This window comes from Carettochelys insculpta, chromosome 20 (genome assembly GCF_033958435.1).
Source record: "Carettochelys insculpta isolate YL-2023 chromosome 20, ASM3395843v1, whole genome shotgun sequence".
In the NCBI taxonomy this organism is placed as follows: Eukaryota; Metazoa; Chordata; order Testudines; family Carettochelyidae; genus Carettochelys; species Carettochelys insculpta.
In genome coordinates this window covers 11,268,845-11,282,857 of record NC_134156.1, presented here as the reverse complement: position 1 = coordinate 11,282,857, position 14,013 = coordinate 11,268,845, and the positions used below count along the sequence as shown (strand labels likewise).

The window sequence follows — 14,013 nt, the reverse complement described above, 5'->3', positions numbered from 1 at the left end:
CCATCTGGCTACTGTAATTTACATTACAAGCATGACTATAGTTATCGCTGAAAACTACAGTTGTTTAGAAAGTTACAATGAAAACAGAATGTTGTCAAAAGTTTGTCATGGGAATTTATTCACCATGGAGATTAATTTCATTTGGATATTTTTATTTCCAAGTTTTTAGCAGCTTTAGAAAGAAAATGATAACATGAAGTCATCTGTTTTTTTACCCAGTGGTGTTGCATGTCATGTACTTTTTAAGCTTGTTTTAGAAAATACCTTTTAGTTTTTGCGTATAACACTATATATTATTGTACAATGCTATATTAGCAATTTCCAAGTATAGCAACTAAATTAGCCTAGTGTTACAAAGCTGTGCGCTGAGGTTTCAATGGAGTAGGTCTAAAATGCATTCCAAATCTTTGCACAGAAATGCACTGAATGTGGTAAAGAATGACTTGATAGCAAAAGTGGATGAACTGACCTGTGAGAAGGATGTGCTGCAAGGTGAACTAGAAGCAGTAAAACTGGCCAAACAGAAGCTTGAAGAGAAGAACAAGGAGTTAGAAGAAGAACTTAGAAGGTAAATGTTTAGTACAGTCCTCAAACTTCAGAAGTGTCTGCTGAAGATTCTAAGTTACCTCATCTTTTCTTTTCTTTAGAGCTCGTGCAGAAGTAGAGGAAGCAAGACAAAAAGCAAAAGAGGATGATGATGTAGGTATATGTTTAACATTAAGACTGTCAGACTTTTTTCTCATAGTCCATCATGTCGGTTTAATTCTATGAAACTCTCATTTAGTCAAGATATAAAACATTTTCCATATTTAAAATAGTTGAAAAGATAAGGGAAACAATGTCTTGTGTTTATTTAGACTGACCCTCTCTAAGCCTTTCCTCCCTCCTATTCCCTTAGTGAACTGATGTTGACTTAAATAACCAGAGGGAAACTATTTCTGGGCAGAGTTCAAGATGTTGTCTTAGACCTATAGACAGGGCCTAAACTATGCGAAGTTTAAGGGGTCCCATAACATTTCTTAAAAACTGCATTCTTCTAACAGAAAGGATAATAAAATAGAAATATTTTATTTGTCTATGTACTGGCTTGTAAGTGAGGGTGCAACTAAAAACTAATAACCTGACTAAAACACACGTTTTTGCATATGAAATACTTCTAAATGAAAATACCTTGTAATTTTTTACTTTGGCGTATATGAAAACTTAAGGTACAGCAACACAAGACCAGTTGCACAGTTTAGCGCTTACTAAATGGAAGAGGCAATACAGCATGCTCTGTGTTCTGTGGTTGTTGTACAATTTAAAACGCTTCCCTTCATGATTTTTTGAGAGCAGTCATTGATTTTGTCAAATTGTAAACAATGACATTGATCACTTCTACACATAAGGCTTAGTTCAGACAGCTTTTTTGGTAACACGGTTGTCTGCCGTTCATTCTTGATCTTTTTCACCCACAAAAATGACCAATCTGCTGAGTAGTTCACCGTTAGACTAAAAGAGCTGTAATGGTGCTTTCATTTTAGGGAAAGCCAACTGAATCTTATCTTGGACGATGACTTGTTACAGTTCCTGGTGGCATAAATGTTTCTGATTAATTTGCTTGATATGTGCATGGAAATGTTTTATTTCTTTAGCAAGGTTAATATCAGCATAGTCAAGCCAGTCTTTCATAAGAAGCTTTACGCCTTCACATAACACACTTTTTTCTGAGGCATCTGTCAGCCAAAATTGAAAAATTTTGTGCAACTTTTGTGTGTGAATGCACTTGAAAACAACTTGAAAAGCAATCATCATAGGAATAACTGGTTTCACTCAATGCTTGTCTGTTGAAGAAAGCCTTTCATCAGCATCAGATACATCGCCATCATTAATTTCTTTTTGTTCTCTCATTCTTTATTCACATATGTAGCCTACGTCATGCAGGTATTCTTTAGCTTTGAATTCAATTTCATCAACACTTCTTGGGTTTCTTTTAAGTAGTTCAGAGGATGATTGTGTAAAGCTTTGCACATTTGTTGTGGGCTATCTGTGGATTCTGTAGGGCTTTGTTGGTGTTGTGGAACTGATTTAACAAACTATTCCAAAGTTTTAGCATCAACACAAAGGCTGTTTCCTCCCATTTTCTCCTGAATGACAGCGTGTCTCCTTGTATTGCTTTTTTTCAGTGCCACTAGTATGATTATGAGCAAGGGCATCAATAATTGACTCATAACTCTGAAAAACAGAGGCTAAGGACACTTTCTATCCATCGTAGCTAATATGTATTGATAGACCTAATCTCCATGAATTTATTTAGTTCTTCTTTGAATCCTGATAAAGTTCTGGTCTTCACAACATCTTCTGGCAAGGCATTCCACATGTTGACACTGTGTGAAGAAAAGCCTTTTTTCTTGTGTATAAAACCTGCTACCTATTTTCATATAACTTTCTTCTGCACTTACTGAAGTCAGTGTTGCAGTTGTTGTCTAGTTTGGGGGTCAGCAACCCCTCGGCGCACAGGCTGACTTTCATATGTATGTGAGGTGGAAGCTCAACCCCACCCTTCCTTTCCCATGCAGCCGGGAGCTTGCTCAAAGCCCTGCTGCCTGTGGATTAACAAAAGACCAGCTAATGCTACCAACTCCCACCTAAACAGTAAAACTCCACATCTTAATTTATTAATGAAGTTGTTGTAAGTAGGACTGTTAATGACTGACTTACAAAAGTATCACCTGGCACTCAGACTGTACTTAGAGATCAAAGGTCAGTTTCAGCACTCCGCCTCAGAAAGATTGCTGACACCGGCCTAGACAGTCCAGAAACATGTTGGCTGTACTTTCACTGTTGTGCTCGTCTAATATGAGGAAACATTAGAAAGCATTCAGTGGGAAAACCCTCAAAGGGGGAAGACACATCTTACAATAACAGTCGATGAGCATGTGAAGGAGGTGTAGAGTCAGACTATAGTATCCCGCTTCTCTCAAGTCTTCCCAAATTGATCCTTTTACCTTGTTAGCTATAAACCTGGATGAGTTCATCTCATGTTTTAGGCAAGGATGAAGGTTTCCCAGATCCACTGCTTCCATAATATTGTATAAGGTTAGCAAGAAATGGATCAAACTTAGCAGTGAGTTCTGTCAAGTCAAGAAAGTTCCTCGTATGTGACCAAGCCAAACTTTTTGCTGCTGCCCGTAAAAGCTAATTCACATGCTGGTAATATGCTGACAATTGCAATAACATATTCAAGAATATGCCTTCAGTACTCTAAACCTTTTTCATCTGAGTGTAAATCCAAGGTTAATCCACATGGCCTCGTCCAATGTGTCGGTAAAGCTGTTCTGTGAGCTCATAATACTGCATTCCATCAGGGTTTTACCAGTCATGAAACCTATGACTAGCCAGTGCTGTCAGTGTTGAAAGGAGCTTGTGGAGAAAACAGTAAAGATAACCATTTGGGGAGTATACTTGCCACTATCAGTTCTGTCTTTCACCATTGCCTTTTCTTGAACAGGCTTCTTGAGCAATATCTAATTGGTTTTTGAATGACCACTCCTGTATGCAAAATGAAATCGGTTAGTCAAGACATCCCAGAGACCAAGCCTTTGTGTATTTAAGTATGTTTTTGTCATAGCAGAACAATGTCTGTTTTCCATGTCTCCTTTATTTTTAACCAATTAAATAAAACTTGACATTTATAGTAATGTTTTTGTATTTAGAGGCTCCCTCATAATCTGAGGCCCTAAATTGTAGCTTCTTTAGTTTGTGCATGAATGTGGCTCTGCCTACAGAGCACAAAACTTTTTGAATCCTGGGTACCGAACTCTTGCCTTGTGCAGCTGAGTGACATTTGCAGTCGTCCAAGGCACTTGAGCTAATTGCCCTCTTTTCTAAGCAGCAGGTAGTAGCTGACTTCCTGCCCTTAATATTCCTGTAATACTATAAAGCTTGCTTTCTGTATATGCAGAGTGATGTTCCTACTGCACAGAGGAAACGTTTTACCCGTGTTGAAATGGCTCGTGTGTTGATGGAAAGAAATCAGTATAAAGAGAGGCTGATGGAACTTCAGGAAGCTGTGCGATGGACTGAAATGATAAGGTAAGTGACACGAGATCCTTTTATATTTCTTTGTATTGTTCAAGATTCAGTTCTGGGGAGCAGTGTGATTTGGTGAACAGGATGCAGGCTGGTAGGCAAAAGACCAGCATTTTCTTGCCAGACTTACCATTGAGCTATGGCTACCTTGAGCAAGTGACTTCCCCTCTCTGTAGAGCCCTGCACGGACACAAAATTTGCATCCACATCTGTATCCACAGAAATGAGCCACAGATATCCATATTGACATTCGTGGATGTGGATTCTTAGTGGATATCCACAAATTTTCAGGATTCTGGATCAAAAGTTTGTATCTGAATCTGCATGCATATCTGCAAAAATGAGCTGTGGATTTGCAGGGCTGTACCTCTCTGGATCTTTGTTTATATTTTTGCCATTTGTCTTAACAGATTAGACCCTGATTCTATGAAGATTCAAGCAGTTACAAAACACACCATTGAAGCTAAAGGCTTCCTCTCAGCTTCTAACATAGTGTGTCCTAAATCTTAGATTATAAAGGTCTTTGGGGCAGGAAAAATTCTCTTATTGTGTGTTTGTACTCAGGTTTTCAAAGAGAGTCATACAAACAGTAAAATAAAATTGGTTGGTGGTCCAGCTGTGATCAGTAAATCAGAATCATAAAATACTAGGACTGGAAGGGTCCTCAAGAGGCTATCGAGTCCAACCCTCTGCTGTCATGGCAGGACCAAGTAGTGTCTAGACCATCCCTGATAGACATCTATCTAACCTGTTCTTAAATATCGCCAGAGATGGAGATTCCACAACCTCCCTAGGCAATTTGAGTGTTTGACCACCCTGACAGTTAGGAACTTTTTCCTAATATCCAACCTAAACTTCCCTTGCTGCAGTGTAAGCCCCTTGCTCTGTCCTTGGAGGCCAAGAAAAACAAGTTTTCTCCCTCCTCCTTATGGAACCCTTTTAGATACCTAAAAACTGCTATCATGCCCCCCCCTCAATCTTCTCTTTTCCAAACTAATCATTAGGTAAGCTCAAGTAAAAGGGTGCAAGAACTGTCAATTAAGAAAAAGACTGGAAGTAGAACCATCGTAATCATTTACTGTCCTGACTTTCAGAGAAATTTAACAGCATTCCTTCTGGATAGTTAGACATGGCTTTTCGTCTCTTATCTCAAAGAAAAGTTCTTACACCATGTTACACCACTTGCAAGTATGTAGTTAATACCACCGTGTACAGCCATCTAGTGGTCAGGTATAAGAATAACATCTAATTTCCATTTTCATTCCTATATTATAACTGAAGACATATCTGACTTAAGTCAGTCTTCAGTAGGGCATCTTACAGCCGTGGGAGTAATTACTATAACAGCTGCTGTGCATAGTACCTGCCTTATGTTGTTGGTGCATATCCACACTAGGAGCACTTCCACTGACAGAAAAGGGGTTGTGCGGGAGCACACCTGATTTCCCCCCCCCCCCCCCCCCCCCCCCCCCCCCCCCCCCCTTCCTGGCTCTTGCATCTCAGCTGGGATTCCACCCTCCCCTCCCCCCCGCTCGGGGTGGTGGGCCAACCACCCAGGCCTCTGCTCCCTGGGTGAGAAGGTTCTGGGCAGCAGCCTGGATGGGAGCAGAGCAGTTAAGGCCTGCCTGGGAGCCAGCTTTTTGGTCAATTCCACAGCTGCAGCACAGGCAGACAGGTACTGCTTTGTTCAGTCTACACCAACATTAACTGTATGTGTCTCATGGAGATGGTTTTATGTCTCCATAGTAGGCCACTTATGTTGAGGGACAAGGCTTTAATGTGTACACTTACATAATTAGATCATAGAATCATAAAATTCTAGGGCTGGAAGGGACCTCAGGAGGTCATAGAGTCCAGCCCCCTGCCCAAAGCAGGATCAACCTCAACTAAATTATCCCAGGCATAATTGTCAAGTTGGGACTTAAAAACCTCTAGGGATGGAGTGTCTATCGCCTTCCTAGGTAACCCAGTCCAGTGTTTCACCACCCTCCTGGTGGAAATGGTTTTTCCTATTATCCAACCTACACCTCTCCCCCTAACTTCAGACCATTGCTCCTTGTTCTGCCATTTATCACCATTGAGAAGAGCCTCTCTTCATCCTCTTTAGAACCACATTCCAGGAAGTTGAAGGCTCCTATCAAATCACCCCTCAGTCTTCTCTTCTGTAAACTAACTAAACCCAATTCCCTCAGCCTCTACTCATAGGTCATGTGCTTCAGCCCCTTAATCATTTTCGTTGCCCTCTGATGAACCCTCTCCAGTGTGTCCACATTCCTTCTGTACTGGGGATCCTAGAACTGCATGCAGTACTCCACATGTGGCCTCACCAGTGCCAAGTAAAGGGGAATAGTAACCTTCTCTGGATCTGCTGGAAATGCTTCTCCTAATGCACCCCAATATGCTCTTAGCCTTCTTGGTTACAAGAGTACACTGTTGACTCATATCCTGCCTCTCATCCACTGTAATCCCCAGGTAAGCTGCTTTATATTCACCTAAGTGTACAGTCCAGATCAGGCCTAAGACACTGTGTGACTTGTGATACTGCTGATTCCACAGTATCAGGCTTCCACTGCAAGTTTGAGAGCAGGGGCCCCATTGTGTGTGCGCGCGCGAGGGGAAATACATCCTGAGAGATGGAGCCCCTGCTGTCAGCCCCATACCCCACTCCTCAGTTCTTGGCAGCTGACAGCAGAAAACTTGGAGAAAAATAATAGACTTTTATTACCACAAATAAGGTTCATTATTACTTTTCTGCAATTTTCCATGGTTTGATCGCAACTCAGCTGGCACTTTGACAATCGTCCTGTAATTGAAGAAAATCGTAATTATAACATATTAGTCATGTGAGCCATTTTGACTCCAAAACTTGGTGGAAAAAACAGCATTTCCTCAGGCAGAGATGGCTTTCTTTCTTTCTTTTTTTTTTTTTTTTTCCCGTAGTCCCTTTTTCTCTTCCTTCCCACACTTTTATAGTTGGCTGGCTGCAAAAACAATCCTTTTGCCATGGGCTAATTCCTAAGCAGTTAGTTGGACTATGACAGATTAAAAACAAACTGCAAATTAAAAGAAGATACCCAAGAAAATTCATTACAGTAAAAAACAAAAACCCCAAAATGTGTTGCATTTCACCCAGAAGCTTTATTTATGTACATTGTAAGCTCTTTGCCCCAAACTCTCTTCTCTTAAGTGGGTGAAGAACTTCCACCACTCTCTTTTGAGCTGAAGAGAGGTTTTTCTCTTCCTCTGCTTTCCTACACCCACTGATATCTGCACAAAATTGATTTAAGGGCACTTCTCTCAAGATCCTGTTAAGGAATCTTTTACAAACTAGAGTGAAACTCTGATCTGATCTGGTTGGGACTGGGGCCAGGTCAGATAATCAGAAGTAGATTCTCAGGAGAATGGGGGAAGAGTTTTCTATCTGTTTTTTAAAATGAACTAGAGATCATTCCTGGAAAAGCATTAAAACATATGCCCATTATTTCCTGCTTAACAGAATATACAGACCTGTAGCTTTTCAAACAATGTTTTGTTCACTTTTTAACACCCCCCCCACCGGCTCCCCCCCAAAAAATGACAGGCTCTACTCATACAGAATATGGCCCCACAAAGCTAAGTTACCTGCTTCAGCCCAGGGCAGTGGGGCTAAATTGTCAGTTTCCCATATTACTTTGTGTGGAATGGTGGTTTGGTTAATAGAGAGCTGGATAATGGAGCCTCGGATACATGCCGTTCTACTGTATTTGAATAAAATAAAATGTTCTGTGTCAGTTTTTTGGTGCTGAAAGTGAGTACCCATTTCTTCGAGAGGACAGATTTGAGAGTAAACATCCCATGTGTTTTTTTTTTAAATTAGTGTTAAAAAGCCCCCCAAATTTGAAATTTGTTTACAAAAGGTTGCTGGGAGTGGTATCAACTATTGTTGCTGTGCCTTGCAGATTAACATAGTAAATAAAACTGGTGGCTAATAGTAGGGGGATAAGAATGGGGGGTGCTTGCTGAAAAGCAAGCACTCTTAAATTGCAGCTAAGTTTAAATGACAAAATTGTACTTTGACTTGAGACAAATTTTTTCCATGTGTGGGAGACAGACACTTTCAACTTCTGTCTGCTTGATTTGAAGAAGCGCTTAATACTTAATATTTGTATTTTGTTCTTAAATACCAAAGATGTGTGTATTCCCATATACCTTACCTTTTGTCTTACTGCTTATTTGATAAGCTTTGGACTCCTTTCTCTTTAGAGCATCAAGAGAAAATCCAGCCTTGCAGGAAAAGAAGAGATCAAGTATTTGGCAGTTGTAAGTACTGAAATACAGGCAGACACCAGCAAAAATCACCAAATAGTTGGTTTTAATGCTTTTTGTATGCCAGTTGATTCTTTTATTTTCGGGTTAAAGGTGTTTAAACTGCTTCTTTTTGGTACCTAGCATGCCTACTCGGTAAGGTTGTTCTCAAAGACAAAAGGTATCATGAGCTATATCCTATAATGAATGGTTGTGCACTTCCTGGAGTTAGGTGCTAATGTGCTGCAGATAAACAATATTTTTTATTAGATGATGAACCATGTTTTGAATACACTGATTCTGAGCATGTTTGTCGCTTTCTTTAATGATAAATTTAAATGTTTGTGGTTTGCATATAATTATTTCAACACTTGCATCTTTTTTATTTTGCTCTTTAAATAGTATTTAACGATTGTCTTGATCTTTAATGTATTTCAAGAGTAGGTAATCTGCAAAAGGAAGATGAATGTATTGTTTAAAGCATTGTTCCTGTTCCTGATTTTTCACAATAGTGATCTTGTGACCTTAGTATAAAAGGTGAGTTTTGTTGGGTGCACACAGACTTACCAGGCTTTTTTGTCTTTCAGTTTCAGCAGGCTGTTCAGTTCATCAAGCAATACTGCTAAGAAACCAGAGCCACCTGTTAATCTTAAGTATAATGCTCCAACTTCACATGTTACTCCATCAGTCAAGAAAAGAAGCAGCACTTTATCTCAACTACCTAGTGACAAATCTAAAGCCTTTGACTTCCTCAGTGAAGAGTAAGCTAAATTTTTATTTTCCAATTCTATCATATACTAATAATAAATCTTTACCTGTATATTATAGATTATAGCATTGGGAACAGTCAGATGCAAGTATGTCCAATTTTTCTTGATGTGACCATATCAAAAGAAGATGCTTTTGGAAACAGTAATGTGTAGAGTGATGGTTGCATTTAAGGGATGGCATGGGAAGTGGTCAGTGTTCCCTCTAATTTTTTTATGTCCATGTGGGGAATTAGGTTTATGTGCACCACTGTGGATGTGATGGGTATCATGTCCATATTGGTACATGTAACAATTCCCTGACAGGTGAGGGGCATCTGGCCATGGCCGTAGCAGCTCAGCAGGGCTGGGGAAGGGGTGCTTGTCCCTCCAGCTGTGGTAGATCCATGCTGGGTTGGAGTTTGAGGGAGAGATGACTTGCAGTGAATGGGGAGCAGGCCTAGTTTAGGGCAGCATAGAGAGGTACCTCTCCCCAGTGCCACAGATATCAGGCTTGGGGAGAGGCATATCTCCCTGCCTGAGCCCCTGTCAATATCAGTGCGTAAGGGGCTTTTGAGAAACAAAGCATATAAAGTGTTTGATTAAATATAGGAAATTTGAAAAGGAACTGCTACATTAACAAAAATCTAGTTGATTTAGTGATCACAACTGGCACAATAATAGAAGACTATAATCTAGCCTATCCAGCTGGCAAAGCTCTTTAATTTTTCATTAAATTAAATGATTTTAAGTGTTGGTATGAATGTTATGTACATGTTTTTAGTACAAATTCTTTAGCTTCCTTCTCCAAAGCTACCTGGTAAAAGAACGCTTAACTTAACATAACATTTTTGGATGAAAATATTGTGTCTACTACTGTTAAAAGTGACCGCTAAGATTATCAGGATGCAGAAGTTGCTTCAAAAAAATCTATATACTTAGTGTATTTGGTAGCATTTTGTGTTCAGTTACTTTCATGATTTTGTCTTTCCTCAAGCCCTGTAAAAAGGTGTTTCCCAGTAAAAGCAATGGGAAAGCATAAACTGAAAAGGCAAGGATGGGCCACAGGAAAAAAAATTGGGGAGAGAAGGAATAGTAGTGGGGGGAGAGGGAGGAGGAGGAGGACACTCACAACAAGTCCCTTCCAAATTTGAACAGGAAAGAGAACAAAACAGAAGGAAAAAACCCATACATTTTAAGGAACTTAAAAAAAAAAAAAAAAAAAAAAAAAAAAAATTAGTTACATGCTCTTTGTGTGGTCTCCAGCAGTTAATTCTCTCTTCTCCTTAAATTGGCAATTCAAAGTTCACAATAGTCTTTAAATAACACTTTTAAATCTTTAATCATACCCCCACACTAAGGCAGGATTAAATACGAATGTATTTTACCCGGCTTAGACTAACATCTGTAACGTTTTTCTTTTACAGTAATATCTATGAAAAAAATAGTTCGGATAATGTTTGCCTTCAGTAATTTAGGGAACAACTTCTGCCATGGCATGCACATACATTAAAAGAACTACTTAAGAGAATGGGAGATGAATTGGATTTGGAAAAAAAGTCAATTTTTTTTCTTTAGATCTGAAGCCAGTTTAGCCTCACGCAGAGAACAGAAACGAGAACAATACCGCCAAGTGAAAGCACATGTTCAGAAAGAAGATGGTAGAGTACAGGCTTTTGGCTGGAGTCTGCCACACAAGTACAAACAGGTATTGTGGTTACTTTAAGGGTGTTCAGCAATATCCAGTAATGATTATATATTGTTAAAGTAGTAAGGCTCCATAAAACTCTGGTGTTTTGATTCTAGAATATTAGGGCTAGTGTTAGCTTTTTAATAACTTTATAGTTTTCTGAATTAGTAACTTGAGAAGGCCGCATTGGTCATCCAACTGAAGGACAAGGGCAATTCTCTGTAGAAAACAACTTTTTTTAAAAGCTTAATGAGACTGGAACATTAATTTGCAGAAATGCTGGGATCTTCAGGCTGAGTGCTTAAAAGAGAATATAAGTTCAAATCTGTTTAAAAAAAAAAAAAACATTGAAATGATTTTACTGTCCTTTGTTTCTTTTGAGTAGCGCTGACCAAACTATGATTCATGAACCAAACTAGTCCTCATCTATGGCAAAATATTCTGCATGAGGTTCGTGACGTTGGTTTTTTTGGGGGGCTTTATTTTCTGAGTGTTTTTTTTTTGTTTGTTTTTTTCATTGTAGATAGCAAATGGCGGTCAGGGTGATAACAAGATGAAGAATTTGCCTGTGCCTGTCTATCTGAGGCCCTTAGATGAAAAGGATACATCTATGAAGGTAGGACTTTTAGAAATAAGAAAATTAAAGGATTTAGTCTCTGGTAGAGAACAATGAGACATTCTTGATCTTAAACCTGAAACATTAAATAACTTTTCATACCTGTTGTTGTAATAAAACTGGACAGCTAAAGAAATGTGATGCAGAATCAGACTTACTCAACTTCATATTCATGTGTTCTATATGAAAACCGCATCCTTAAGAGTGATGAATTTATGCTGTCTTCCTTTAAATTCTACTCTTAAAAAAAAAAAAAAAAAAAAAAAAACACCTTTACCCCTTCCCCAATAATTTTGCATTCCTAATGATATGCTGATATTTTCTTGCATTCTTGTATCTCACCTAGTTACTTCCTTTGTTACTTTCATAAGACAAAAAAGCCAAGTGCTTTGCAAATGAATTGCTTATGAATTCTTCTCTTTCAAGCTGTGGTGTGCTGTAGGGGTGAACTTATCCGGAGGGAAGACAAGAGATGGAGGCTCTGTGGTTGGTGCCAGTGTATTCTACAATGATGTAGATGGTTCAGATGCAGATGGGAACAAGCACCGAACAGCATCTCAAAGTAGCTTAGACAGACTAGACCAGGAACTCAAAGTAAGATCAGTTCAGTTATATTGTTCAAATTTTTAGTGCATATTTCAACATCATTAACTTAATTGGTAACCGTTTTGCTATTCAGCAATGGATAAGCAAGTTTTCTCGGGCAGAATTGAAATTATCAAAATGACAAACCCAGTGCTTTGTATTGAATTCACCTACTGAAATATTCATGTTTTTGTCTGTTTATAGGCTCAGGTAAATATATATAGCTAAGTGTTTTTAACCAACCTGTACTTGATATAGATACAAGCATTGCTAAATTATTTTTAAAAATCCTCATCATCTTTAAAATGAATATCAAGATGCTTTGGCGCATGACTCACTATTACTAAATACTTGAATTTGGAAGTAACAGGAGATCTTACAGTCATGTAAATGTAACTCTTCAGATACCACCAATCTTATATTAGTTACGGGATAAAACTTTTAATTCTCTGTGTAGTTTCACCAATTTTAATTTAGTTTCCTACTTATGTGTGGAATGTAAGTTTTATACCTTTCTTGTGCACCTAGAAAACTAAGTCCACGTGCATGATCCTTTTCATGATTTCAGCTATTTAAATTTGAAATATCACAGTATTATAATTGGAAGGGTCCTGACCCAAAAAGGAGCTGTGTGTGTGGGAGGGGCTTGTAAGGTTATTGTAGGGGGTTTGCAGTATTGTTAACCTTTATTTTGCGCTGCTGCTAGCAGTGGCTCTGCATTCAGAGCTAGGCAGCTGGAGAGCAGTGGCTGCTGGCCAGAAGTCCAGCTCTGCAGGTGCAGCAGCAGTGCAGAAGTAAGGTCACCTAATCATGCCTGGTATCATCCTTTACTCCTGTACTGCTTCCTGCAGAACTTGGCTTCCATAAGCATCTTCTGCTTTCTAGTCCCCCAGCTCCAAAGGTGCTGGTGCAGGAGTAAGGCTGGCAATACTACAACCCCAGTAAAATAACTTTGTCACTAAAATAACTCGGCTCCCTTTTGGGTCAGGACTCACAATTTGAGAAATTCTGGTTTTTTCCTATCTCTCTGTTGAAATCTATGTTATACAGATAAAGAACCCTGTGAAATAGGGGGGAGAGCAGATTTCAGTCTGTGATGTGTTCTTTGTTGATGTGAATTTGGTAGGGCCCCATGTGTATAATTTTAAAACTCCTGCCACCTTCTGCCTTTTAGTATATCAGTACATCCGCTCTTGTGGTTTTTGCTCTTGCAGGAACAGCAGAAGCAGTTGAGACACCAGGAAGAACTGTCCAGTCTAGTTTGGATCTGTACTAGCACGCACTCTGCCACAAAAGTGATCATTGTTGATGCTAACCAGCCGGGAAACATCCTAGACAATTTTATTGTTTGCAATTCTCATGTTCTTTGTATCGCTAGCATTCCAGGTAAGAGGTTCAGGGTAGTTTGTGTGCCAGTTCACTTCCCTTTGAGTGTCAAGTGTTCAGATCAGAAAATTAGAGCCAGAATGTTTGAGGTAACAAGCTAAAAGGAATACATAGTTCTGTGATTGATCATGATAAATATACACTGTACCTAATAGTAGCATTGCAGACTTCCAAGTTATGGGGTGCTTGGTTTTAATGTTATATCAGGCATGTGCTACTTATTTACCTCTAAATTCACCCTTATCATGGGTTATAGCAGCCCTTAATCCTACCCCAAGGCAGGAATGTGACTTAAAAGGACCAGTAATCTGGCCCGCTGTCTTCTGATATTCTCACTTATGGATGGACAGTCTCGTCAGTAGTGGGAGTATTCCACAGAATTTCATATTCAAAGTATGATATTTATTGAACCCATAGAGATGCATAGTACCTTTTACAGGAGAAAATAAGATTCTTCCCCAAGGAGTTCTATTGAACATTTCACCAAAGATACAATTAAGAGATAAGCGTATGTAGGAAGGGCAAAGAAAAACAGATGGGTACTACACTTAGGGAGAGGAGTTTGGTTGCATTATGTGTGTCTTTTAAACTCATTATAAAAATCTATTGAAAGTTAACCTCCAATGGAGAGTTTG

The 14,013-nt window shown here is 39.1% G+C and overlaps 1 protein-coding gene across 3 annotated transcripts in view; it reads left to right on the top strand.

Annotated features, from left to right (window-relative positions):
- Positions 1 to 14,013, top strand: part of SPAG9 (sperm associated antigen 9) — a 154,774-nt gene that overhangs the window by 89,029 nt on the left and 51,732 nt on the right. For all 3 annotated transcript variants that reach the window (XM_075014966.1, XM_075014965.1, XM_075014967.1), the window contains 9 exons: positions 416 to 568; positions 648 to 699; positions 3,944 to 4,074; positions 8,314 to 8,370; positions 8,943 to 9,116; positions 10,680 to 10,809; positions 11,315 to 11,407; positions 11,834 to 12,001; positions 13,207 to 13,378. In XM_075014966.1, the coding sequence (XP_074871067.1) occupies positions 416 to 568; positions 648 to 699; positions 3,944 to 4,074; positions 8,314 to 8,370; positions 8,943 to 9,116; positions 10,680 to 10,809; positions 11,315 to 11,407; positions 11,834 to 12,001; positions 13,207 to 13,378 (1,130 nt within the window). The remainder of the gene's footprint in view (positions 1 to 415; positions 569 to 647; positions 700 to 3,943; positions 4,075 to 8,313; positions 8,371 to 8,942; positions 9,117 to 10,679; positions 10,810 to 11,314; positions 11,408 to 11,833; positions 12,002 to 13,206; positions 13,379 to 14,013) is intronic.